This window comes from Leptodactylus fuscus, chromosome 5 (genome assembly GCF_031893055.1).
Source record: "Leptodactylus fuscus isolate aLepFus1 chromosome 5, aLepFus1.hap2, whole genome shotgun sequence".
NCBI classification, from domain to species: Eukaryota; Metazoa; Chordata; class Amphibia; order Anura; family Leptodactylidae; genus Leptodactylus; species Leptodactylus fuscus.
Window position 1 is genome coordinate 16,369,426 of NC_134269.1, and position 25,582 is coordinate 16,395,007.

The following is a 25,582-nucleotide window of genomic DNA, read 5'->3' on the forward strand; positions in this document are numbered from 1 at the left end:
CAGCTGCTTAACATTGCAAGGACGCACATAGACAATTGCCACATACAGACAATGGGTGGTTCAGAATTGGTTAAAGTTAGGGTTGAGCGATCGGGAAAGATCGGATCCCGATCGGCGATTGAGCAATTTTAGAGAAGGCTATTCGTCTCTTACCTTTAGATGTGATCTCCGCCACGCCGTTCCTTAGAAATACCGGGTTTTACCGATATGCAAATTAGTTCTCTCGCAGCGATGGGGGCGGGCCCCAGTGCTGGAAATGCAATGGAGGTGTTCCCACTGCTGTTCGAGAACAGGCTCCAGCGACGCCTCTATCTTCTTTCGTCGTCTTTCTTCGGCGTCACCTCCGACGCCTGTGCAGTTGGCTCTGCCAATGAGACACTAGTAGAGCCGACTGCGCATGCGCGCAGTCGGCTCTTGGAACTATGGCCGCCGGCTGGCATGCGTAGTCGGCTCTACTAGTGTCTCCCTGGCAGAGTCAACTGCTCAGGTGTCGGAGGTGATGCAGAAGAAAAACGACGAAAGAAGGGGAGGATCCAGCAGAAGATAGAGGCGTCGCTGGAGCCTTGTTCTTGAACAGCAGTGGGGACACCCCCATCGCATTTCCAGCGCTGGGGCCCGCCCCCATTGCTACAAGATACCTAATTTGCATACCGTAAAAAACGGTATTTCTAAGGAATGGCGCGGCGGAGATCACATCTAAAGGTAAGAGACGAATAGCCTACACCTTAGCAACTGCTTACCCGGTCAACGTAGATAATCAATGTACTTCTATCAAAGGTGTCTTTGTTGATCTCAAAGCTGGAGATGTATCTGTCCACTCCTACGCCGAGCTGTAAGTAAAGGAAACATTTTATTTTAATTTCAAAAACTTCACCTAAAATGTCCTAAAATATCAACTGGCGTATACACTAGACACTTATAGATGACATATGTGACCCGCCAATATAATAGGATCCAAGTGAACAATATAGATCCTAGGTGAATATCTTTATCGGTATCTACGATATATATTTCTAAATCGATGGAGTATCAAATAAGTGGTGAAGTCAGAACGAAGCCTCTCTAGAGGAACAGCAATGCCCGCATGGCTCCACCAATTCACAAGTTGATCCTAACCTATCTATTTCCTTATTCATCTACTCATCATACTGTACTGTCGTTGGAGAATCTTCACAAGATCTACTCTAAAGACCTGGTTGGACCTTTAAAGGGCCATGAAGCAGAATTTTCAATGTAAATCTGATCGGATCTCACCTTCCTGAGGTCATTTACATCTGGGGCATAACCAGTCATCATAGAAACATCAATGATGGACATGGTGGCATCCTTCTCCATAAGGTATCTGAAGAGAAGACAACAATGAATAGGTTCTATGCACAGTCTGAGCAATAAGCTCATTATATTACTGTATACCATTGACTTAAAGGGATTGTCCATGATTTTTTATCCTTTTTATTATTGTCTATAGCCTATTGAGAATTATTTATTTCTCCACTCTCAGATCCATATGAGGACGTAACGTTTGTGGGACAAATTTTTCTTCATGATGCCGCCATTAATTATTCTTTACAATGTACTAGGAAGCAGTCCCGCACTAGGAGCGCACCAAACCTGGCGCGTTTTAAGACTGTCTAGGTAGCCCGCACTCCATAACTTTTAGACAGGGGGTAATTTTATTAAGATTGGTACATCGTAGGCCAGTCTTAATACAGGATCAGTCAAACATCCCTGCGCCAGAACTTCGGGTATCAGTTTTTGTGGCGCATATTTGGTGCTATACAGAGCTTTAGGCCAATCGTGTGCCGCAATATCATCCCTCTACTAGGATTGATATATTCCCCCGGTATTGGTAAATCTGCCCCTTTTGCGACCCCTCTAATGTTTTTCGAGAGTCACCACTTTTTCTGTCCATTTCTGTAAATTATTATTTATAACATCACATTATTATAAAATTCTAGAAATTACCTGGTACAAATATTAATGGAAATAGTTGATTTGGCCCCTTCTGGTCTTTTAGCTGCGTGAGAAATTGGAAGGAAGAATTACATTTTCTATGATTTACCACGGATTTACCTTAATAGTGCCGCTCTGATATTATGGTACCTAGGTATATGCTGCTAGGTATACCCCATGTCTACCAGCCTGTCCCAGATTGTCTGTCCCGTACCAGTCTGTCCCAGATTGTCTGTCCTGTATCGGCCTGTCCCAGATTGTCTGTCCTGTATCGGCCTGTCCCAGATTGTCTGTCCCATACCAGTCTGTCCCAGATTGTCTGTCCTGTACCGGCCTGTCCCAGATTGTCTGTCCCGTAATGGCCGGTCCCAGATTGTCTGTTCCGTACCGTTCTGTCCTAGATTGTCTGTCCCGTACCGGCCTGTCCCAGATTGTCTGTCCTGTATTGGCCTGTCCCAGATTGTCTGTCCTGTATTGGCCTGTCCCAGATTGTCTGTCCCGTACCAGTCTGTCCCAGATTGTCTGTCCTGTACCGGCCTTTCCTAGATTGTCTTTCCTGTACCTGCCTTTCCCAGATTGTCTGTCCTGTACTGTTCTGTCCTAGATTGTCTGTCCCGTACCGGCCTGTCCCAGATTGTCTGTCCTGTATTGGCCTGTCCCAGATTGTCTGTCCTGTATTGGCCTGTCCCAGATTGTCTGTCCCTTACCAGTCTGATCCAGATTGTCTGTCCTGTACCGGCCTTTCCTAGATTATCTGTCCCGTACCGGCCTGTCCCTGATTGTCTGTCCCGTACCGGCCTTTCCCAGATTGTCTGTCCCGTATCGGCCTTTCCCAGATTGCCTGTCCTGTACCGGCCTGTCCCAGATTGTCTGTCCCGTACCAGTCTGATCCAGATTGTCTGTCCTGTACCAGCCTTTCCTAGATTGTCTGTCCCATACCGGCCTGTCCCAGATTGTCTGTCCCATACCGGCCTGTCCCAGATTGTCTGTCCCGTAGCGGCCTGTCCCAGATTGTCTGTCCCGCACTGGCCTGACCCAGATTGTCTGTCCCGTACCGGCCTGTCTCAGATTACTTAAAGGGCGTCTATCACCAAGGACTAACCTGACAGGTTCTTTTTAACCACTTCCGGAAAGTCTATTGGGTTTTTATGTCCGGAGAGTGGCTGTCTTATTTTGCAAAGACGTACTGGTACGAAATTGTGCAGAGCTGCAGAAGCAGGGAATCAGCTCTTACTATAGCCGGAGCTCCCCTAGAGAAGGCAGGGACGGTTTATTACCACCATGATGCGGCTCCCCTCTGACTCGGCAGTCACATGATCCGTCGGGTATCAGAAGATGTTAGATCTGCTAGGATCAGCTCTGCAGTCATGGTCAGGAGGCTGTATTCCTGCTGCAACTGCACTGTCTACCAATAAGTATTTGGACACCCAGTAAAGTTCTGCGGAGGTGGGGTTATGGTCTGGGGGTGTTTCTCCTGGTATGGACTGGGACCCTCAGTCCCAGTGCATGGTAAACTTAACACCGACACCTATTGCACTATATTAGATAACAGTGTGCTTCCTACATTATGGCGGTTCTATTGGTCTGACCAATGTTACTTCCAGGATGACAACACCAGCTGTCGTGTAGCGAGGTCTACCATGGCTTGGTACAGTGACAATCAGGTTAACCGACTGGACTGGCCCGCCCAGAGCCCAGACTTAAACGCTATCGAGCACCTCTGGGACAAGTTGGATTGCCGGACTAAGGAGTGCATAAATAAATAAAGCCCCTATGTGTCACCGAAGAAAATTTGTTGAATAACCCAAATGTTAGTTCTCAAAACCACACAAAATATATATATATATATATATATATATATATATATATATATCTGGTCCTGATCCAGAAATTGACCCAGTACTGAAGTGGTTAAAGGAACCCTTTCATGCCCAAGTGCACTCTTGAAAAAATGGGTCAGGTGGGCGTTTACATGGCGGGAAACGAAGAGGAATTGGTTTCGGCATTTCGTTACGGCTTTCTGCCCAGTTAAATGGGCTTATCCAGCTGGGAGTCTCGAGCCATGAACTCTGTGGCTAAGTCACTCGTGGCATCTGTGGCAAGGACGCTTGATCTTTGCCTCCCATTGGAAATTCACCAATGAAGCCATTCACACATCCAATTTTTTTCACAGACCAAGAGAAAAAAAAAATTGTTGCATGCCATATTTGTTTTTACTTTTCCTTACTCATCTCTGCAGTTCAAGTGTGTCCATGAAATAACAGGGTGCACTCAGCGGATCATGGATCACAAGCGGATCATGGATAACACACGGGTCAAAACGAAATACACTAGAGTTCACATTGCAGAAATGCAGCTGTGTTGTTGCAGATTTTGCTGCTGCGAAACATCTTGATACTATATAAACAGGATAGATACAAAGAAATAACAAGAAGAATATATTACCTTCAGGTTCTTCGTTAATTGTCACCGAGAGATTAAACTTGTTGCAATTTTTCTCTTTCTCGGTCTCAAAGGCTTGATAAACGGAAAATACCTAGTGGTGAAAACAAATTTTTGTTAAAATTTATCATAAGCACTACTGAAAAATATATTCCAGAGCTTGCATTAACCATCGCATTGCTCAGAACCGCTGGTTATATCCGTAAAGTCATCTTCTCGTAGGATTCAGAGCGACTCTCAGAACCAGCCAAGTGAATGAGATTTCATTGCGTCTCATTTACATGCTGTGAAAAGAAACTGGAAATTGTGAGCGTTCTCTCTATACATTTAGTAGGAGAAGAGAACCGCAGAAATTCAGCAGAAAAAATGATGCTAGGAGTCCCTGACTATCCTCTGTATACTGCCCTGTAGTTATCTGTGATACTAGGAGTCCCCATACCTCCCAACTTTTGAAGAAATGAAAGAGGGACAAAATATGCAGCGCGCGTGCAGCAAACTTAGCTCTGCCCACTTTTATGTTGACTCTGCACATTCTCATTAATTTTTTATGTCCTCCCTCCATCTCTGCCCCCAGTTTTATCTCTGCCCCAGATTCATGTCCCCCCATCTCTGCCCCAGATTCATGTCCCCTCCATCTCTGCCCCCAGATTCATGTCCCCCCATCTCTTCCCCCAGATTCATGTCCCCCCATCTCTGCCCCCAGATTCATGTCCCCTCCATCTCTGCCCCCAGATTCATGTCCCCCCCATCTCTTCCCCCAGATGCATGTCCCCTCCATCTCTGCCCCCAGATTCATGTCCCCTCCATCTCTGCCCCCAGATTCATGTCCCCCCATCTCTTCCCCCAGATTCATGTCCCCTCCATCTCTTCCCCCAGATTCATGTCCACTCCATCTCTGCCCCCAGATTCATGTCCCCCCATCTCTGCCCCCAGATTCATGTCCCCTCCATCTCTGCCCCCAGATTCATGTCCCCTCCATCTCTGCCCCCAGATTCATGTCCCCCCATCTCTTCCCCCAGATTCGTGTCCCCCCATCTCTTCCCCCAGATTCATGTCCCCCATCTCTTCCCCCAGATTCATGTCCCCCATCTCTTCCCCCAGATTCATGTCCCCCCATCTCTGCCCCCAGAGTCATGTCCCCCCATCTCTGCCCCCAGATTCATGTCTCCCTCCTTCATCTGCCCCAGTGTCATGCTGTTCTCCCCCTTCATCTGCCCCAGTGTCATGCCGTTATCCCCCCTCATATGCCCCAAGTTTCATAGGCCCCCTACATTATGTTCCCCTCAATGTTTAACACAAACAAATACTTATACTCACCTTCCAACGCTCCCCCGCCGCTCTCTCTGCTCTCTCACTCCACTCACATAGTTGTAGGCTCGATGTGACGTCATCACATCGCACCTACACACACTGAAGCCGGAGCACAGCGGTAAGGAAGGAACTCCTGACAGCTCTTGCTTTACTCGCTTATATGTTAAACTCCGGATGCCGATGAGTTGATGCCGACTGGGACCGTGGGACAGGACACAGAATTCGTGAATGTCCTGCGGAAATCGGGACAGTTGGGAGGTATGGGAGTCCCTCATGATCCACTACATTCTGTCCTATAGTTATCTGTGGTGCTAGGAGTCCCACAGCCCAGATCTTTTCCCTTACTACATCCTATGTATGATTATATCAGTAATCTGCCTAGAATTTATTATACAAACACAAAACTGGAACAGGCCAGATGGTTATCGACACTCAACATATCCAACTACAGGTTCAAATATAAAAAATATATACCTTTATTAACACAATGTTAAAATTATATACATCAATATAGAGAAATACACATATACTGGACAGATGCAAAACACCGTATAAAACAGTACACATAGATGAATCTTAGTGAAATAGTATTGCACATATATATATAGTAAGATGAACTACACCTGATGCAACCTCCACAAACAATTTATTAAATAATCACACTACCCAAATGCAGCTAAACTACTCTCCTGGTATTGACTAAGCATGTATATAGTCATAAATATCCTGATTGCAGAAAGAACACTCTCCTTAATTCCACATAAAGTCAGAAAATGACCAATAATATGTATTTCCAAAGCAGGAACAGGGATAAACCCATGTTTACAACATATTGTCATCAGGGAGGCAGAGCCGCAGGTATAATGCACACATAATGTAAAATACAATAAGGATAGGTCTACATCAAGAAGAAATATGCCATCTTACCCATATAGAATCACTGTGATGTAAAGCAAGAACACCTAGTGTCTGTTTGTCAGGTTTGTGAGGTTTGTGAGGTTGCATCAGGTGTAGTTCATCTTACTATATATATATATATATATATATATATATATATATATATATATATATGTGCAATACTATTTCACTAAGATTCATCTATGTGTATTCATCTATCTGGCCTGTTCCAGTTTTGTGTTTGTATATCTATGTTTGTGGTTTAAGACATGCTAGGTTTGAAGGGCTTAATGAGGGAGGGAGGTAGGATTGAATTATGATGGGTTATACCTATTCCTCCAATAGATGTGCTATACTTTTGGTATATCTAGAATTTATTACATCTGACTATTCCTCGAGTTTCTCTCACTTTATTGCAAATTGTAAGCTTTGCAGCACTTAGTGCTCTAGATCATGCAGTGAGAAATAACACATCCATCCCAACATCCACCATCCCTGCAATACCTCGTGTTCCTGCCTACAGCACCTTATATACTGTATGTGACATCAGCACTGTAAGGTGCCCCCCTAACACCGACTATTGGCTGAGAGATGGCACCAGAACGTCACAGTGACTCCCAAGACACATCGCTTCTGTATTTTTCTAACCCAATACCTGTGGCACTGGCCATATTAGTCTGACCGAGACAAATCCCAATTTATTTGATTTATTTAAAATTCAGGTTGACCACGTTTCGTATCGAATCTGTTTATCCATCTCCAGATGTGAACCGGATAATAGAATGAGGTTGATGAAGTTTTTCTATTTCTTCTATGTGGAGAGGTGTTGTTAAATATTGGCAAAATACAGTACACTCATCCCTTACCCTCAACGTGCCTTGACCCCTTCCTTTCGCCGTTATTTCAAATTCTCCAATTTCCTTTGTCTGCAAAGTTGATGAACATACGAGAATTCAGAGAAATTTTATTTCTACTCAAAGCCTAGTGAAGATTCTGTTACCGACCTCATTACTTGCCCGGATTCTTACCTGTTCTGATCGGGACAGCAAAGCATTTTGTAGGTTCAGCTGATAAGTTGTGTCTGATTTTCTTCCAGGAAATTTGAAGGAAACATCTATCTCCAAGTCTTTAAAGGCCGGCACATCTATCAGATACTGAGCAAGGGCTTCAAACTGCATAATAGTAGACTAAAACCCAACAGATAGACATGGTCAATACATCCACCGTATCTCCAAGATTGGAAAATGCAGTATTTTTCAATTTATTACCAAAAATCACATGTGATATACAAATAGGGTAAAGTGTAGGGATGGGTGATCCGATTAATTTACAACCGGATTCGATGTGAAAATTTGCGCAAGATTTGGGTTTGTCCAAACACAAAACTTTTGGGGTTCGTCATCTTCGAAACACTATTATACTTTGGGGTCTACTCAAACCACAGAGTTGATTAATTGGAGGCTCAGGGTAGGTGAGTAATAACAAAAACTTACACTCACTTTCCCTCACCTCTCTTGGGAGTTTGGCAGTCCCTCGGCATCTTCTTCAGGCCTCTTGCAGCCTTTGGCTGATGTAACACACCCCAGAGTTATTGCTGAGACCTGTGGTTGGACCTCGGAGGTCATGTAGAGCACATGAACATCACAACGCATTGTGACTTTGATGCACTCAACGTGCCCACTAAGACCCAATTACAAGTCTCAGCTGTGACCTCGAGGCCCAAGATGTCAGTCTGAAGCAGGAAAAGTCTATCTAGTTCTGGAGGGCAGAGATGGGCAGGGTATTGCAGAGGGAAACTAGAGATGACACCAAAGACCACTTACCCTAATAAGTTATTTTCATTATTGACTGACATACCTGGGTTGATCCATAAACTTCCCCGTAGAATCTCTGCTCCGTTAGCCACTTCACAAGTCGTCCAGCCTTCTCAAACTCCTTCATTTTCAAAAGGGTGAGAAGAGCATAGGAGGTGGCCTCCAGGGATAAGAAGCGGGAGCCAGAGTCAGTCCAGTGGGTGTTATCTGGAAGATAACCAAAAATAAAAAACATAACAATGGCCACAAAGCTCTCAGAAAATACAGTACTAGCCCCTGCCCGCGACTTCGTCTGCGGATTGTTGGCGGGAATGATCTGCCTATATTTAGCAAATTGCTGCTGTCGATGGTTTGCCTGCTCTGGCATTTGGGCAGCTCTTAAGCTGTCCTGCTGCTGAACTTGTTCCTCACACTGTGCCTGTGATTGTTCTGGCATCTCAGCAGCTCAATGGGACACCATATAATGAGCATGTTGTTGGCGTTGATGATCCGCATGCTCCGGCATTTCAGCAACTCTCAAGCTGGCCTGCCGCTGAACATTTTTCTTGCACTGTGCCTGGGATTGTTCCGGCATCTCAGCACCTCGCTGGAACATCATATAATGAACGTGTTGTTGGTGTTGATGATCTGCCTACTCCGGCATTTTGGCAGCTGTCATGCTGGCCTGCCACTGAACTCGTTCCTCGCACTGTGCCCGTGATTGTTCCGGCATCTCAGCAACTCGCTGGAACGTTATATAATGAGCATGTTGTTGGTGTTGATGATCCACCTAGTCCGGGGTTTTGGCAGCTGTCAAGCTGGCCTGCCGCTGAACTCATTCCTCGCGCTGTGCTCGTGATTGTTCTGGCATCTCAGCACCTCGCTGGAACATCATATAATGAATGTGTTGTTGGTGTTGATGATCCGCCTACTTCGGCATTTTGGCAGCTCTCATGCTGGCCTGCCACTGAACTCGTTCCTCGCGCTGTGGTTGTGATTGTTCTGGGATCTCAGCAGCTCGCTGGGACACCTTATAATGAGCGTGTTGTTGGCGTGGATGATCCCCCTCAGCTGTGCTTGAGAAGAAATCTGTGACTTCTGGCTACCTTCATAGCTCTTGCGACAAATTAGATTTTGTTTTCCAGGCATGTTTAAAATTGGCAAACTGGCAATTTGGATTAAAGGTGTTTGCCAGTCTGCCAGCACTGCCTGGAGCAGATCAGATAATATGAAAATGTTTCTACACACTGAGGGTTAGCGTGTATTTACACAGAGAGATAACAGCCCTGGCTGAGATAGGCTGCTGGAGGAGCAGTGTAATATAGTATGTGAAAAAATTTCATAGCAGTCTTGAAACCGGGATAAAAAATAGCCTATGTTTTAAGCGAGGTTACAATCTATCTGTGCGCCAAATTTCATTCAAATCTGTTCTGCGGTTTTTGCATGATTTAGGAACAAACATACAAACTTTATTAGTAGGACAGGATTGAGATAACACTTTTTCAATAGCTAAAAAAAGTACAATAATATTAATGGATAAATCTAAGTATCTTTCTTACATTGTATCCAATGGAAATCTAGAACGGCATTCCCCTCGGGGAAGATCAGAGCCTCCAAAATTTCTATGTAATCCTGTTATATCCAAATATAAGAGAACTCCAATTTTGGTGAAAAATATCAGCATCTCCATTCTCTAAAATTGGGACCTTTCAGAAATTTTCAAGGTTTCAGAAAGGTCCCAATTTTAGTAGAGCAAAATGTTGCTTATGAAGTAAACCCACTTTCACTATTTGTTAACTATAATTGGAGTGCTGCCGATCTTGAGATTTCAGGATCGTTTTTAAAATCCGATTTTCCATCATCTTCCAGCTAATCCAGATCGTGATCTTGAAATTTGCTCGATAGTCGATCGGGATCCGATCTTTTCCAATCCCGATCGCTCGCCCCACAATGATTGGCCAGTAACGAAGCATTGTGGGAGCTAACATGAGACCTCGATCCCGCCTAAAAAGATCGGGATGGGAATTCCGATCGCGATCATCGTGAAATTTGCTCGATCGCCGATCGGAATCTGCTCTTTTCTGATCCTGATCGCTCAACCCTAAGCGCTGCCTTATTTTGGTATATAATGTACTGTAGATATTATTTAGAGTGCAATGTACAATTATGGGCACTCTACCTGTAGATATCGACATGAGTCTCCCGATATTGTTGAGCCTGCCGGCTTTAGCCAATGCATAGGACGTGATGGCTATGGAGTAGGGCGTCCTCAGGGAGTAATAGTTATTGTTTAAGTACTGTATGGATTTCTCAATGCTTCGAGGTAGACCCTGGATGTAAAAGAAATAAATAATACGTATGGTCACTCAAATTGCAATGACTCCAAGATACAATTTTTTCCCATACGGTTGTCTTTTCTGGACCATGTCACCTTGAAATCAGACTCAGCATACAATGTTTGGCTGGAGGTACATGGACAACATGCGGTCCCAGCCTCACGGGGTTTTCCCACAAAAGATATATGTCTGATATATGCTCATGGACCTGCACCTATCTCCAAAATGAGCTCCCTCAGCCTCCGACTTACCCGGCTGTGGCCTTGTTGATAGGCCCTTCAGCTATGGTTGGGCTCTGAGCTACACTGTTTCCATAAAGTCCCATAGAAGAGGATATGATTTATGGAAACAATGAGTTTTGTGGGAGTTGCAGAAATAGAATAGCTCAGAGTTGCTTCCATACAGCCGACCATAGCTGAAAGTCTTATCAGAGAGGTCATTCACAGTGTGGCATGGAGGCTGTACAGGGATCTAAGTTTATAGATAGGTGCAGGTCCCATCGGAGGAATCCTCATCTATCTTCTGGATATGTGAGAAGGCCATTGGTTAAGACCAATAAATAGAGTTGTTATAAATGGTACATACTTAAAATGGGCTAAAGTCAGCAGGGGGGTACTACAAGCATCTGTACTGGGAGGAGAGGGGTACCATAGGGAACTGTACTGGGAGCAGAGGGGTACCATAAGGATCTGTACTGGGAGCAGAGGGGTACCATAAGGATCTGTACTGGGATCAGAGGGGTACCATAGGGAACTGTACTGGGAGCAGAGGGGTACCATAAGGAACTGTACTTGGAGCAGAGGGGTACCATAAGGAACTGCACTGAGAGCAGAGGGGTACCATAGGGAACTGTACTGGGAGCAGAAGGGTACCATAGGGAACTGTACCGGGAGCAGAGGGGTACCATAGGGAACTGTACTGGGAGCAGAGGGGTACCATAAGGAACTGTACTGGGAGCAGGGGGGTACCATAAGGAACTGTACTGGGAGGAGAGGGGTACCATAAGGAACTATACTGGGAGGAGAGGGGTACCATAGGGAACTGTACCGGGAGCAGAGGGGTACCATAAGGAACTGTACTGGGAGCAGAGGGGTACCATAAGGAACTGTACTGGGAGCAGAGGGGTACCATAAGGAACTGTACTGGGAGCAGAGGGGTACCATAAGGAACTGTACTGGGAGCAGAGGGGTACCATAAGGAACTGTACTGGGAGCAGAGGGGTACCATAAGGATCTGTACTGGGAGCAGAGGGGTACCATAAGGAACTGTACTGGGAACAGAGGGGTACCATAAGGAACTGTACTGGGAGCAGAGGGGTACCATAAGGAACTGTACTGGGAGCAGAGGGGTACCATAAGGAACTTACGGGGAGCAGAGGGGTACCATAAGGAACTATACTGGGAGTAGAGGGGTACCATAAGGATCTGTACTGGGAGAAGAGGGGTACCATAAGGGACTGTACTGGGAGGAGAGGGGTACCATAAGGAACTGTACTGGGAGCAGAGGGGTACCATAAGGAACTGTACTGGGAGCAGAGGGGTACCATAAGGATCTGTACTGGGAGAAGAGGGGTACCATAAGGGACTGTACTGGGAGGAGAGGGGTACCATAAGGAACTGTACTGGGAGCAGAGGGGTACCATAAGGAACTGTACTGGGAGCAGAGGGGTACCATAAGGAACTGTACTGGGAGCAGAGGGGTACCATAAGGATCTGTACTGGGAGCAGAGGGGTACCATAGGGATCTGTACTGGGAGCAGAGGGGTACCATAAGGAACTGTACTGGGAGCAGAGGGGTACCATAAGGATCTGTACTGGGAGCAGAGGGGTACCATAGGGATCTGTACTGGGAGCAGAGGGGTACCATAAGGAACTGTACTGGGAGCAGAGGGGTACCATAAGGAACTGTACTGGGAGCAGAGGGGTACCACAAACTACTTTCCCGGGAGCAGTATATAATGTGATCACAACCATAGTTCATGAAGATAAAAATATATGGCTGAGCGATCTGATGACAATACTTTATTTAGGATGAGACACTTACAGCAACTTGTTGCGTACACAATGGTTCACTTGACAGCATGGCGATGAGAACAAAGGCTGTGAGACTAGAATCCAATTCAGCCGAACCTCTTTTTATTCCACCCTATGTAAGAAAAAATTTTTACAATTACAAAGCATTGTTACAAAAATTGTTTCAAAATGACTCCCTACTGCAACCACAAACTGTCATCTGTGTCATGTTACTGGTCCCATCCCTATTCTTATGAGAAGTACATTGTCTCCCTATGGGTTGGCGGGCCATCTCTGGGGAGATATCAGAAGTGTATTCATCTAAGATCCTGGTCTATAGTTATGGGAACAGAAAGGAAGGAGCATCAGAAGAGCCTTGGAAGGGTAACCAGGGCAATATTAGACTAGAACACATGGCGTCAGTCAGCTTGGATTTTTGCAGAGATAAATAATGACAAAAACACTATTTCAAGAAAATTTTAAATGTCACCTAAAATTTTTTCCTGATAAGGGGGCGTTCACACTAGTGTTGGTGTCCGACAGCTAGTGTCCGATGCTAATGTCCGTGCAAAATCTTGCTCGGACATTAGCATCGGACAATAGCTGTGTCCGTTATATTTTGCATTGATTTAATGGGACGTCATGTGCGTTCTTTTAGAGTCCGTGGGTGTCCTTAAGTGTCTGTTCACAAAGATGTCCGATTTTTTCAAGCGGAGAGCAAAAACCTACATGTAGGTTTGGCAAATTTAGCTCCACCCACTTTTATGTTGACTCCACCCATTCTCATTCATTTTTCATGTCCCACACACAGTATAATCCTCCTACAGTCACCCATAATTAAATGTCCCCCCCTCCATCTCTCCCCCAGTTTCATGTCCCCCCATCTCTTCCCCAGATTCATGTCCCCCCATCTCTGCCCCCAGATTCATGTCCTCCCATCTCTTCCCCCAGGTTCATGTCCCCCCATCTCTGCCCCCAGATTCATGTCCCCCCATCTCTGCCCCACCAATTTATGTCCCCCCATCTCTGCCCCAGAATCATGTCCCCCCATCTCTGCCCACAGTCTCATGTCCCCCCATCTCTGCCCCAGAATCATGTCCCCCCATCTCTGCCCACAGTCTCATGTTCCACCATCTCTGCCCAAGTTTCATGTCCCCCATCTCTGCCCCAGATTCATGTCCCCTCATCTCTGCCCACACTTTCATGTCCCCCCATCTCTGCCCACACTTTCATGTCCCCCCATCTCTGCCCCCAGTTTCATGTCCCTCCATCTCTGCCCCCAGATTCATGTCCCCCCATCTCTGCCCCCAGATTCATGTCCCCCCATCTCTGCCCCAGATTCATGTCCCCTCATCTCTGCCCACAGTTTCATGTCCCCCCATCTCTGCCCCCAGATTCATGTCCCCCCATCTCTGCCCCCAGATTCATGTCCCCCCATCTCTGCCCACACTTTCATGTCCCCCCATCTCTGCCCACACTTTCATGTCCCCCCATCTCTGCACCCTGATTTATGTCCCCCCATCTCTGCCCCCAGATTCATATCCCCTCATCTCTGCCCCAGATTCATGTCCCCTCATCTCTGCCCACAGTTTCATGTCCCCCCATCTCTGCTCCCCGATTTATGTCCCCCCATCTCTGCCTCCAGATTCATGTCCCCTCATCTCTGCCCCAGATTCATGTCCCCCCATCTCTGCCCACACTTTCATGTCCCCTCATCTCTGCCCACACTTTCATGTCCCCCATCTCTGCCCCCAGATTCATGTCCCCCCATCTCTGCCCACAGTTTCATGCCCCTCCATCTCTGCCCCCAGATTCATGTCCCCACATCTCTGCACAGTTTCACGCCATTCTCCCCCTCCCCCCTTCATCTGCCCCCAGTTTCATGGGCCCCTTCATTATTTTCCACCTCAATGTTTAACACAAAAAAACCCACTTATACTCACTTATGCTCCCCTGCCGCTCTCTTACTAACAGAGTTGTAGGTGCGATGTGACGTCATCACATCGCGCTTACGCAGCCACTAGCCGGAGCGCCGCGGCAAAGCAAGGAGCTCAGCTGTGTCAGCTCCTTGCTTTAGTCGCATATGTATTCAACTCAGATCTGCGTCCTCCGGAAGCAGATCTGAGTTGAAATCAGGACATACCTCCCTCCAACCGGGACCGCGGGACACGTCACCGAAATCGTGAATGTCCCGAGGATATCGGGACGGTTGGGAGGTATGGTCATGTGATATACAGTCCATGGTTACGTGATATACAGTCCATGGTTATGTGATATAGAGGGCATGGTCATGTGATATATACACAGGTGCACAGCTCATTACTACAGATGGAAAAATCGATTTGTAACAAGCTGGGTTCATCCCGAATATTCCAAATTGTTCAATTTTTGACCAAACAATTTTGCAGTATGACCACTGCGGATGTTTATGTTCTTTAATGTGTGGATGGGACACGAGAATTTATATAATTTATTTTTTTTACCGAATTGACAAATGGCCCAAACATATTAAAATAATCTAATCTTTTTTTGGTATACATTAAAAATAAAATCCCAGGTATATAGATAAACTAATATAAACAAGATCTCCCACCAACCTAACTCATTAACGAAGTGCTCGGGTCATATATTATTAGAGAGGGGGGTTAGAAAGGTGGTGTTGGTGGTGGAACCAGTAGACTAAACTGCAGTTCCCTACGCCCTGATGGTGGACACAGGTACTTAGAAGTTCTCCCAATAGACTCCATGTAACCAATGGAGCATGGATGTATATGGAGCATGGATGTATATGGAGCATGGATGTATATGGAGCATGGATGTATATGGAGCATGGATGTACTGTATATAGAGCATGGATGTATATAGAATATGGATGTATATAGAGTATGGATGTATATAGAGTATGGACGTATATGGAGCATGGACGTATATGGAGCATGGACGTATATGGAGCATGGATGTATATGGAGCATGGATGTATATGGAGCATGGATGTATATGGAGCATGAATGTATATGGAGCATGGATGTATATAGAGCATGGATGTATATGGAGCATGAATGTATATGGAGCATGGATATATATAGAGCATGGATGTATATGGAGCATGGATGTATATAGAGTATGGACGTATATGGAGCATGGACGTATATGGAGCATAAATGTATATGGAGCGTGGATGTATATAGAGCATGGATGTATATGGAGAATGGACATATATGGAGCATGGACGTATATGGAGCATGGACGTATATGGGGCATGGACGTATATGGAGCATGGACGTATATGGAGCATGGATGTATATGGAGCATGGATGTATATGGAGCATGGATGTATATGGAGCATGGATGTATATGGAGCATGGACGTATATAGAGTATGAACGTATATGGAGTATGGACGTATATAGAGCATGGACGTATATGGAGCATGGATGTATATGGAGCATGGATGTATATGGAGCATGAATGTATATAGAGCATGGATGTATATAGAGCATGGATGTATATGGAGCATGAATGTATATGGAGCATGGATGTATATGGAGCATGAATGTATATGGAGCATGGATGTATATGGAGCATGAATGTATATAGAGCATGGACGTATGGAGTACAGTTTGTCATGCTTCCCATAAAGGGCACCATTTTGAAGTACAACTTGTCATGCAAAAATCGAGCCCTCATGTGACTACTTAGACAGAAAAATTAGAAAGTTATGGTTTTTGGAATGTATTTATTGACATGTGATGGTAGGTCCACCCTAACGTTTGACCTTCCGCTTGAAAATCTAACAAGCGTACAGTATGGTTACCCGTGGAAACCCGCAGACGCTATAGACTACAATGGGGGCCATCGGGTTTCTGCCCAGGTTCCCCCTGAAATAAGTGGAGAAAACAGTCTTGCTTTTTTAAAATGAAGAAATGAAGAATCCGGCATCCACGTGCATAAAATCCAAATGCTTTATTAGGAAACGTAAAAAAAATTTTGTCCATACAATCAGTGAACATCACTCCCTACCCCCGAACACACCACGGAGAAGTGACGTTGCTTTTTTAAAGCGGATTCGGGGACGGAATCTCCGAATAGAGTTTGAGCGTTGGTGTGAATCCAATCTTCAGTAGTTGATGGAGCATCACAATGGTATAATCCAGGCATACATACATTAAAATATGATCAACAAGTAAGAGCATTGGCTACAATACATGGAGAATGTTTGTCCCAGAGGTTACCCTTGTGGATCAGGTTTATATCGTAACTAGGGTTGAGCGATCGCGATCGGGAAAGATCGGATCCCAATCAGCGATTGAGCAAATTTCTCAATTGGGATCGGCTGGAAAATGATCGAATTTTAAAAATGATCCTGAAATCTCAAGATCGGCTCAACCCTACCTATGACTTATTGCATTTAGGGTTGAGCAATCGGGAAAGATCAGATCCCGATCAGCGATCGAGCAAATTTCACAATTGGGATCGGCTGGAAAATGATTGAAAATCGGATTTTAAAAACGATCCTGAAATTGTAACCAAGAGAATTGTGTGCTCACGCCCAAAATCTGGAAATTAGTTTTTGTACGTACCGACATGTCCTTTGCGTAGACATGGGCATCCTCTCTGAATTCCCCGCCTGGATTTTGTTTATTTAGAAGGAGCCATTTCACTGAATCACATATCAAATTTCTATCCACATTTACCAGACCTGAAGCCAAGGAGAAGACTTTGACCACGTAAGCCGTGAGCCTGAAAAGAAACAAGTATAATAAACACACAAAGAATCTATAAAGGTTTGGCTCAAAATAAAGGAAACAGTAAGCAGGGGTGGAGCTTATAATGTAGTGGGAGGAGATTAGACTATAGAGGAGCCACAGAATGGGGAGGAGGGGCCAGGGAATGATGAACAATGGAGATGAACAGCAATTAAGATGATGGTACATTTCTATAATACCATGTGCTGGAAGAATTCTCTTTCCAGATGCCATACGAAGAGTCTGGTTTTTTGTATGTCAATTGTCGATTTAGACCTGTCAACAGAAAACCGTATATCAACAGACTGTATATTTCAACCATAGGTGCTCTGATAGGACTGGGCACGGTCATGAACACAGTAATATTATTAGGATCTACGATTATAGGATTATCCCATTGTCCTTATTAGAGATGAGCGAGTAGTATTCGATCGAGTAGGTATTCGATCGAATACTACGGTATTCGAAATACTCGTACTCGATCGAATACTACTCGCTATTCGAATGGAAAAGTTTGATGCAGAAACAGCATTGACTGGCCGATTGCTATACAGTCGGCCAATCAACGCTGGTTCTTCTCCTACCTTTAGAAGTCTTCTCCGTGCAGCTTCCCTGCGGAGTCTTCTGGCTCTGAATTCACTCTGCCAGGCATCCGGCCTGGGCATGCCCGCGCTACAAGAAAATGGCCGCTTTGATGGTAAGCGGACATTTTCTTGTAGTGCGGGCATGCGCAGTCGGCTCTACCCAGGCCCGATGCCTGGCAGAGTGAATTCAGAGCCGGAAGATGCCGCGCGGACGCTGCACGGAGAAGACTTCTCGGATAATCCAGCCCGACCCTCACTCGTGGACTTGGTCAGTATAATTTGATCGAACGTTGCCTACCCCTGAAACGAGCATTTTTTCCCCCATAGACTATAATAGGGTTCGATATTCGATTCGAGTAGTCGAATATTGAGGGGCTACTCGAAACGAATATCGAACCTCGAACATTTTACTGTTCGCTCATCTCTAGTCCTTATTACAACCCCAAATACCCCCCATGTTCTACTGCTCTGTCTCTTTAGATCTTTGCTTCTCGTTTAGATGATTTCTGTAATATGGAACATTATACGATGAATAGAATGTGCTGCTACATTGTGTCGGCCATTGAAAACCAAGGAAAAGTCAAGATAAACGTTACTACAGCAGTTTATTGAACCTGTTCCAGAAAAGTGACATGATCGTACACCATGAAGATGGTGCCGGCTCAGGAGCTGAACTGGTGCCATCGGGAGAGGATATGAGGTATAACACACAGATAATATCCTCCTCTAATGGCATGGCTGGGAGCGGTGACAACTGTTATTGGCCTTTTAACCCCTTAGATACCATCGTTTATAATGATGGTGGCACGTAAAGATCTCTTTGTGTCCCCTCTCATCCCTGAAATTTAGTCACGGGGTGCCAATTCGTCGTTATCCACAGGACCCTCCAGGATACCTCTAAGACAATGCCAGAGTAATATAGATATGCGTTCACTTTGTAAACTAGAGTACATTGCAATGCGGAAGCATCCCAGTGTATTATAGTAACAGTCACGTCACCTAGTTTTCAAATGTCGGTATGGGTCTAACTTCAAATGTAAAAAAGACAAATAAAATGTTGTAAAATATGAAACTAGAGATGAGCGAGTAGGTGTCCGATCGAATACTACGGTATTCGAAATACTCGTACTCGATCAAACACTACTAGCTGTTCGAAGTTTAAGGTTCGATGCAGAACCAGCGTTGATTGGCAGAATGCTATACATTGCCAATCAACGCTGGTTCTTCTCTTACCTTTAGAAGTCTTCTCCGTGCAGCGTCCTCGCGGTGTCTTCCAGCTGGAATTCACTCTGCCTAGGCATCCGGCCTAGGCAGAGCCGACTGCGCATGCACGGGCATGCCCTCGCATGCGCAGTGGGCTCTGCTCAGGCGTCAGGCCAGGCATGCGTCATGGTCATGTGCGGTCCATGGTCATGTGATGTACAATCCATGGTCATGTGATGTACAGTCCATGGTCGTGAGATGTACAGTCCATGGCCATGTGATATACAGTCCATGGTCGTGAGATGTACAGTCCATGGCCATGTGATATACAGTTCATAGTCGTGTGATGTACAGTTCATGGTTATGTGATCTACAGTCCGTGGTCATATGATGTACAGTCCGTGGTCATGTGATGTACAGTCCATGGTCATGTGATGTACAGTTCATGGTCATGTGATGTACAGTCCATGGTCATATGATGTACAGTCCATGGTCGTGTGATGTACAGTCCATGGTCATGTGATGTACAGTCCATGGTCATGTGATGTACAGTCCATGGTCATATGATGTACAGCCCATGGTCATGTGATATACAGTCCGTGGTCATGTGATGTACAGTTCATGGTCATATGATGTACTGTCCATGGTCATATGATGTACAGTCCATGGTCATATGATGTACAGTCCATGGTCATATGATGTACAGTCCATGGTCGTGTGATATATAGTCCGTGGTCATGTGATGAACATACAGCTGCCCAGATCGTTATAGTCATAGCACAGTAATCAGACATCTGTCTTTAACAAGCTGTGCTCCTGTGTGTCCATCATATGACCATGGGCCATATTTCATCAGATCATAGATCGTTTATCACCAGACCAAGGACTGTATATCACCACACCACGGAACGTATATCACCAGACCAAGGACCATATATCACCAGACCAAGGAACATATATCACCAGACCAAGGACTGTGTATCATGTGACCACTCACCATATATCACCGGACCATGGACCGTATATAACATGACCATGGTCTGATTTTTATCCACTGGCAGTAAGGAGAATGAATGACAGCATTATAGCCCTTTTTTGTACATCTTATAAACAAAAATCATTGGAGAATACGGCATCTTACCATTGTTGATATACTCAATAGCTTGATATCTCCGTTGCAATCCTACTCTTTCCCATTGGTTGCTGTAATCCAAGTAATGGCAGGCTATCAGGGGGGCTGTCATTCTCATCATGTTTTGCTCTGCACATCCCGAAGGGATTTGTATCAGATGGTTCAGATTGACACCATCAATGGCTTTCTCCACCATTTCACTTACCGGAGTTCCTGGATATGATGGAGATACGAGGCAATCGTGAGATCAGACAAGGAACAGAGTATTATATCAGAGAGATTTTTCGTCATTCTGTATCCATAATGATGTATCATATATAACAGAAGGTTCAGGAAATACCTACTGACCTTGGAAGGTAACAATGGTGTCAATACTTGTCTTGGGGACAATATTCGTGGCATTGAATGCCGAGATCTGTTCCACCTGCACTCCACCTGTAGTAAGGACAACCTTAGGTAAAAGCCTCGAGAGATAACAATTTTGTTCAACATGTTCTTAAATATTGTGAGTATCCTAAAAATACTCCTTCACATGCATAGAAGACCACCATAGTCAAGTACAACATACAGACCTCGGCTTTGTGGATCCAAAACAACTGATTTCAGAGTAAATGCTTCACGTTTTCCTTCTGGCTGGAGTATAAAAAGGAAAGTTAGCTGAATGGCCGGTGGTTGGGTCTCACTGGTATGAGAAGTTTACAACCAAGTACACTTTGAACCCCCTTAAAACCTCCTACACACGGCAGACCTGTATACAGGAGACAGACCATGCACTGTCTAAAACTACGAATCCCACTTGTAGTTTTAGACTGATTTATAGGGTTGAGCCGATCTTGAGATTTCAGGATCGATTTTAAAATCCGATTTCCGATCACTTTCCAGCCGATCCCGATCGTGAAATATGCTCGATCGCCGATCGGGATCCGATCCTTCCTGTTCCCGATCGCCTAACCCTTAATGCATATTATATATACAGTAGGGTTGAGCCGATCTTGAGATTTCAGGATCGATTTTGAAATCCGATTTCCGATCATTTTCCAGCCGATCTCGATCGTGAAATTTGCTCGATCGCCGATCAGATCCCGATCACTCAACCCTACTTATTTATGACTCTGTGGTACAGACCTTCATACATTTGGTGAACTTTCCAATGCAGCAAAATTCTGATGTGCCCCCAAAAATTCTAACTTTCTGAATGGGCAGGTCTTACCACACAAATATGACACATCAATAAAATATGGTCTTATATAATTTTTTTGCTCTGAAAGATGGGTTAGGGCTTATTTTCAGGGAATGTATTATTTTTGCAAAACAGCCCTGAAATGTGGATGGATTTTACCAACATTGAATTCAATGTGTTCTCAAAAACATCACAAAAACGACTATCAGAAGGCTGTTCTGTTTTTCACTGGGAATAAGGTCGTGGGACTATGACCTTAGGCTAGATTCACATGACTGAGTTTCACCGATTTCCAGAATTTCCACCTTGACCTTCATGTCAAGATTGTGACTTCTATCATAATAGTTATCTATGCTTCTCGGGGTCCCTGTCCCATACTGTAATCAGTACACGACAATATGTCTCTGGGAGGCAAGCATGGATAACTATGCTGCAAGGAGTCCCGCTCCTAGCATACTGTTCGGGTCGGTAAATCCGACGATCACATGAACCGAGGTCCGATTGTGTGAATCTTGCCTAATAGTTATAAAAACTTTGACTGTCTGTTTTTAACACTGGTTAAAAAAAAATGACATACTCTATTTTTGGACACAAGTACTCAATAGTAGAGATGAGCGAGTAGGTGTTCGATCGAATACTACGGTATTCGAAATACTCGTACTCGATCGAACACTACTAGCAGTTCGAAGTTTAAGGTTCGATGCAGAACCAGCGTTGATTGGCAGAATGCTATACATTACCAATCAACGCTGGTTCTCCTCTTACCTTTAGAAGTCTTCTCCATGCAGCATCCCCGCGGCGTCTTCCGGCTGGAATTCACTCTGGCTAGACATCCGGCCTAGGCAGAGCCGACTGCGCATGCGCGGGCATGCCCTCGCATGCGCAGTCGGCTCTGCTCAGGCATCGGGCCGGGCAGAGCCGACCGCGCCATGCGCAGTCGGCTCTGCCTAGGCCCCGATGCCTAGGCAGAGTGAATTCCAGCTGGAAGACGCCGTGGGGGCGCTGCGCCGGGAGAAGACTTCAAGGAGAATCCAGCCCGACCGTCACTTGTGGACTTGGTAAGTATAATTTTATCGAATTTTGCTACCCCTAAAACGAGCATTTCCCCCCATAGACTATAATGGGGTTCGAAATCCGTTCGAACAGTCGAACAGTGAGCAGCTGTTCGAATCGGATTTCGAACCTCGGACATTTTAGTGTTCGCTCATCTCTACTGTTGATTATGGATTTAATAAGTCAAGAATAAGAGTCGTTACTTGCCCCAGTGCAAATTTTGCAATGGAGTCCCAATTTACCATGTACTATTTATAATGCTGGTGTCTTCTTATTAAGATTACATGTTGTTACTTACCACAACCCTAAGTTTTTTCTTCACACCATCACCTACAAACTGCCCGACTGCCTTCACTTCAATGTCATGCAATCCCAAGTTCATTGGCACAATGGTAAATGGAACGGCCACAGATGAGGAAGGTTTAATGGATACTTCTTGCTGATACGTCTTCTTGGCAGTAGAAAGACTGCAGATCTCTTCATTGTAGCTCCAAGTTACACGCAACTAAAGCAAAGATGACAAGATGCATGACCTATAGGGTTCTTGAAGGTTTTCTCCATCTTAGATTGTTATCAAGTGGTTCACTTGCCTTAAGAGGAATACCAGCATAGTTATAGAGAATGGCTCGTATCTCTACTTGTTCATTTCTCACCACAGAATACGGAAGTTTCAGGTCTATGAAGAATTCCAGCATCACCTGAATGTTATGGGGTTTAGACACACAGATACCTGTCAAGGAAATAGGAGAGATTGTGAAATCCCTTGTGAATGATCATTGATGAATCAGAGGCAAGTCTGTCATTGAGCATGATTCATGGTGATACAGACATTATATAGGGCTGTGGGTAAGTGCACTTAGTTAAAGGGGTTGTCCAGGCATTATAGGGATGGTGAGTACTGGCATAGGTGAGTATGACCATTTTTTAGTTTTATACTCAGTGTTAGAAATGTCAATATGTGTTATTCTACTTACTGCCATCATACTTTTTGGTGCAGTACTGCACACAGTTATCACTTTAAGGCTGCCATGCCTACAAGCGAAGCTTTGGCTGGGTCTGCAGTTAGTCAGAGCTTTAAGATGCTGAGCCAACCATAGCGGTGCCTCATTCTCCAATCCTGAGAAGTGGCAGGAGTAAGCTCTGCTTGGTGCTACTCCGGTGTCTGCTATTGATTGTTGTTAGATTTGTGAACTCTAAACTATTTTGGCTTATCTTTCTGTTTATCTTTTATCTTACTGATTTGGCTTTGTCAGTGAACTTCTGGACTGACCATGGCTTGGATGTAGTTATTCTTCTATTACTCATTATCAGATACTCCTGTGCTCTCCTGGCTTTGACCTGGATTGTGTTTCTCTTGGCTGCAGGTTTACTGGTCTGGTCTTTTTCAGCAAGTGCACCTATTTTCATAGCAGTGGTGTAGCTAGGAATGGCGGGGTCCTGTGGCGAACTTTTGACATGAGGCCCCCCCCCCATCCGACACAGAATACCCCTACTGACCCCCCCTTATCCCCTCACTCCTGTGTGCACTATTATGCCCCATAGTGGCCCCTGTACACAGTATTATGCCCCACTGTGGACATCCATGAACAATTATTATACTTTAGGCTCTTTTCAGACCCCAGAGTATAATAATCAGAGACCGAGTGGGGGGATACCAAAATAAAAAAACACTGTTATTTACCTCTCCCTGGCCCTGCTGCACTCCTCGGTGGTGTTGGCCATCTTCAATGTTGTCTGGGATGTCACATGACCAGGGACGCGGGCCCCGGTCATGTGACGTCAGGGACGTCACACAAGTAGACCTGAAGCCTGTCTGGAGCCCGGAGAGGTAAGTAATAGGTTATTTTTATGTTCTCTTACCTCTCCTGAGCCTCCAATCATAATACTCGGGGGTCTGAAAAGACCCCCGAGTATAATAATAGTATTTGTGGGGCCCGCGGCATCACTTACCGATCCCAGTTCCTGCCAGGATCGGTAAGTAAATAGGGCTTGTAACCATCTGGAGTAAATCCAGCCGGTAACGGCCTATTAGAAAAAAACAAATAAGCGACTGTCACCGGCCCCCTAATGTCCCAGGCCCTGTGGCAGCTGATACCCCTTTAGTTACTCCACTGTTTCTTAGACTAGCCTGATGTGGTAACCTGTGTCCCTGCTAGCGGTGCCTTAGACACTACCACGCTGAGCAATGTAGGATTTTAGATACCTTGTCTTGCTTGCTAAATGATCTGCCAGTTCCTGCAATGCTTTTAGGTGGAATTGGTAAAGACCCAATTTTGCAGCACCTACCCTGGTCATACTGGAGTTTGATAAAATCACTAGACAACCTTTTTATCTCAGAAGAAGACATTTTATTTACTATTCTGCCCCACTTGCCACTTTTTCAAACGTTTTGTGGAAGTGGATTAAGATTAAGGGGGACAGGGACACTTTGGCAAAGATTTACTCTAACTTGTACCAGACCCTGGCTGGTGGAGATTTCAATTATTGCGCATGAGACTTTCTTAAATTTGCCAAAGCTGGCAAGAGGCTTCTTAATATTTCTGATGCATATCACTAGAGTTGATGAAATGATTAGGGTTGAGCCGATCTTGACTTTTCAGGATCGATTTTAAAATCTGATTTCCGATCATTTTTCATTTCGAACCCGATCTCGATCCCAATTCCGATCCCAATGCAAGTCAATGGGATTTTTTTATTAATCGGAGATCGGATTTTAAAAGCAATCCTATTCACTATACAGCATGGAATCTAACAATTGTTAGAATCCACGCTGTGTAGTGAATCACTAAAGTAGCCAGAGGATTTTTTTTTAATCCTCTGGCTACTTAGTCCCCCCTGGTGTCCATTTACCTCCAGAGATGGCTGGTCCGGTGCCTGGTGCCTTCCTTCTTCTTGTCCTCACTGCCGCTCAACATTTCTCTTCTCCCTTCACTGCCCCTTCC

At 45.0% G+C, this 25,582-nt stretch overlaps 1 protein-coding gene across 1 annotated transcript in view; it reads right to left on the minus strand.

The window, feature by feature from the left end:
- LOC142204431 (venom factor-like) overlaps window positions 1–25,582 on the minus strand; it is a 105,840-nt gene that overhangs the window by 25,931 nt on the left and 54,327 nt on the right. The window contains 16 exon segments of the mRNA XM_075275743.1: window positions 741–830; window positions 1,255–1,342; window positions 1,966–2,017; window positions 4,399–4,489; window positions 7,470–7,529; window positions 7,632–7,790; window positions 8,461–8,624; window positions 10,576–10,726; window positions 12,776–12,877; window positions 17,324–17,483; window positions 17,689–17,764; window positions 20,417–20,620; window positions 20,756–20,842; window positions 20,980–21,040; window positions 22,939–23,145; window positions 23,231–23,370. Of these exon segments, the coding sequence (XP_075131844.1) occupies window positions 741–830; window positions 1,255–1,342; window positions 1,966–2,017; window positions 4,399–4,489; window positions 7,470–7,529; window positions 7,632–7,790; window positions 8,461–8,624; window positions 10,576–10,726; window positions 12,776–12,877; window positions 17,324–17,483; window positions 17,689–17,764; window positions 20,417–20,620; window positions 20,756–20,842; window positions 20,980–21,040; window positions 22,939–23,145; window positions 23,231–23,370 (1,892 nt within the window).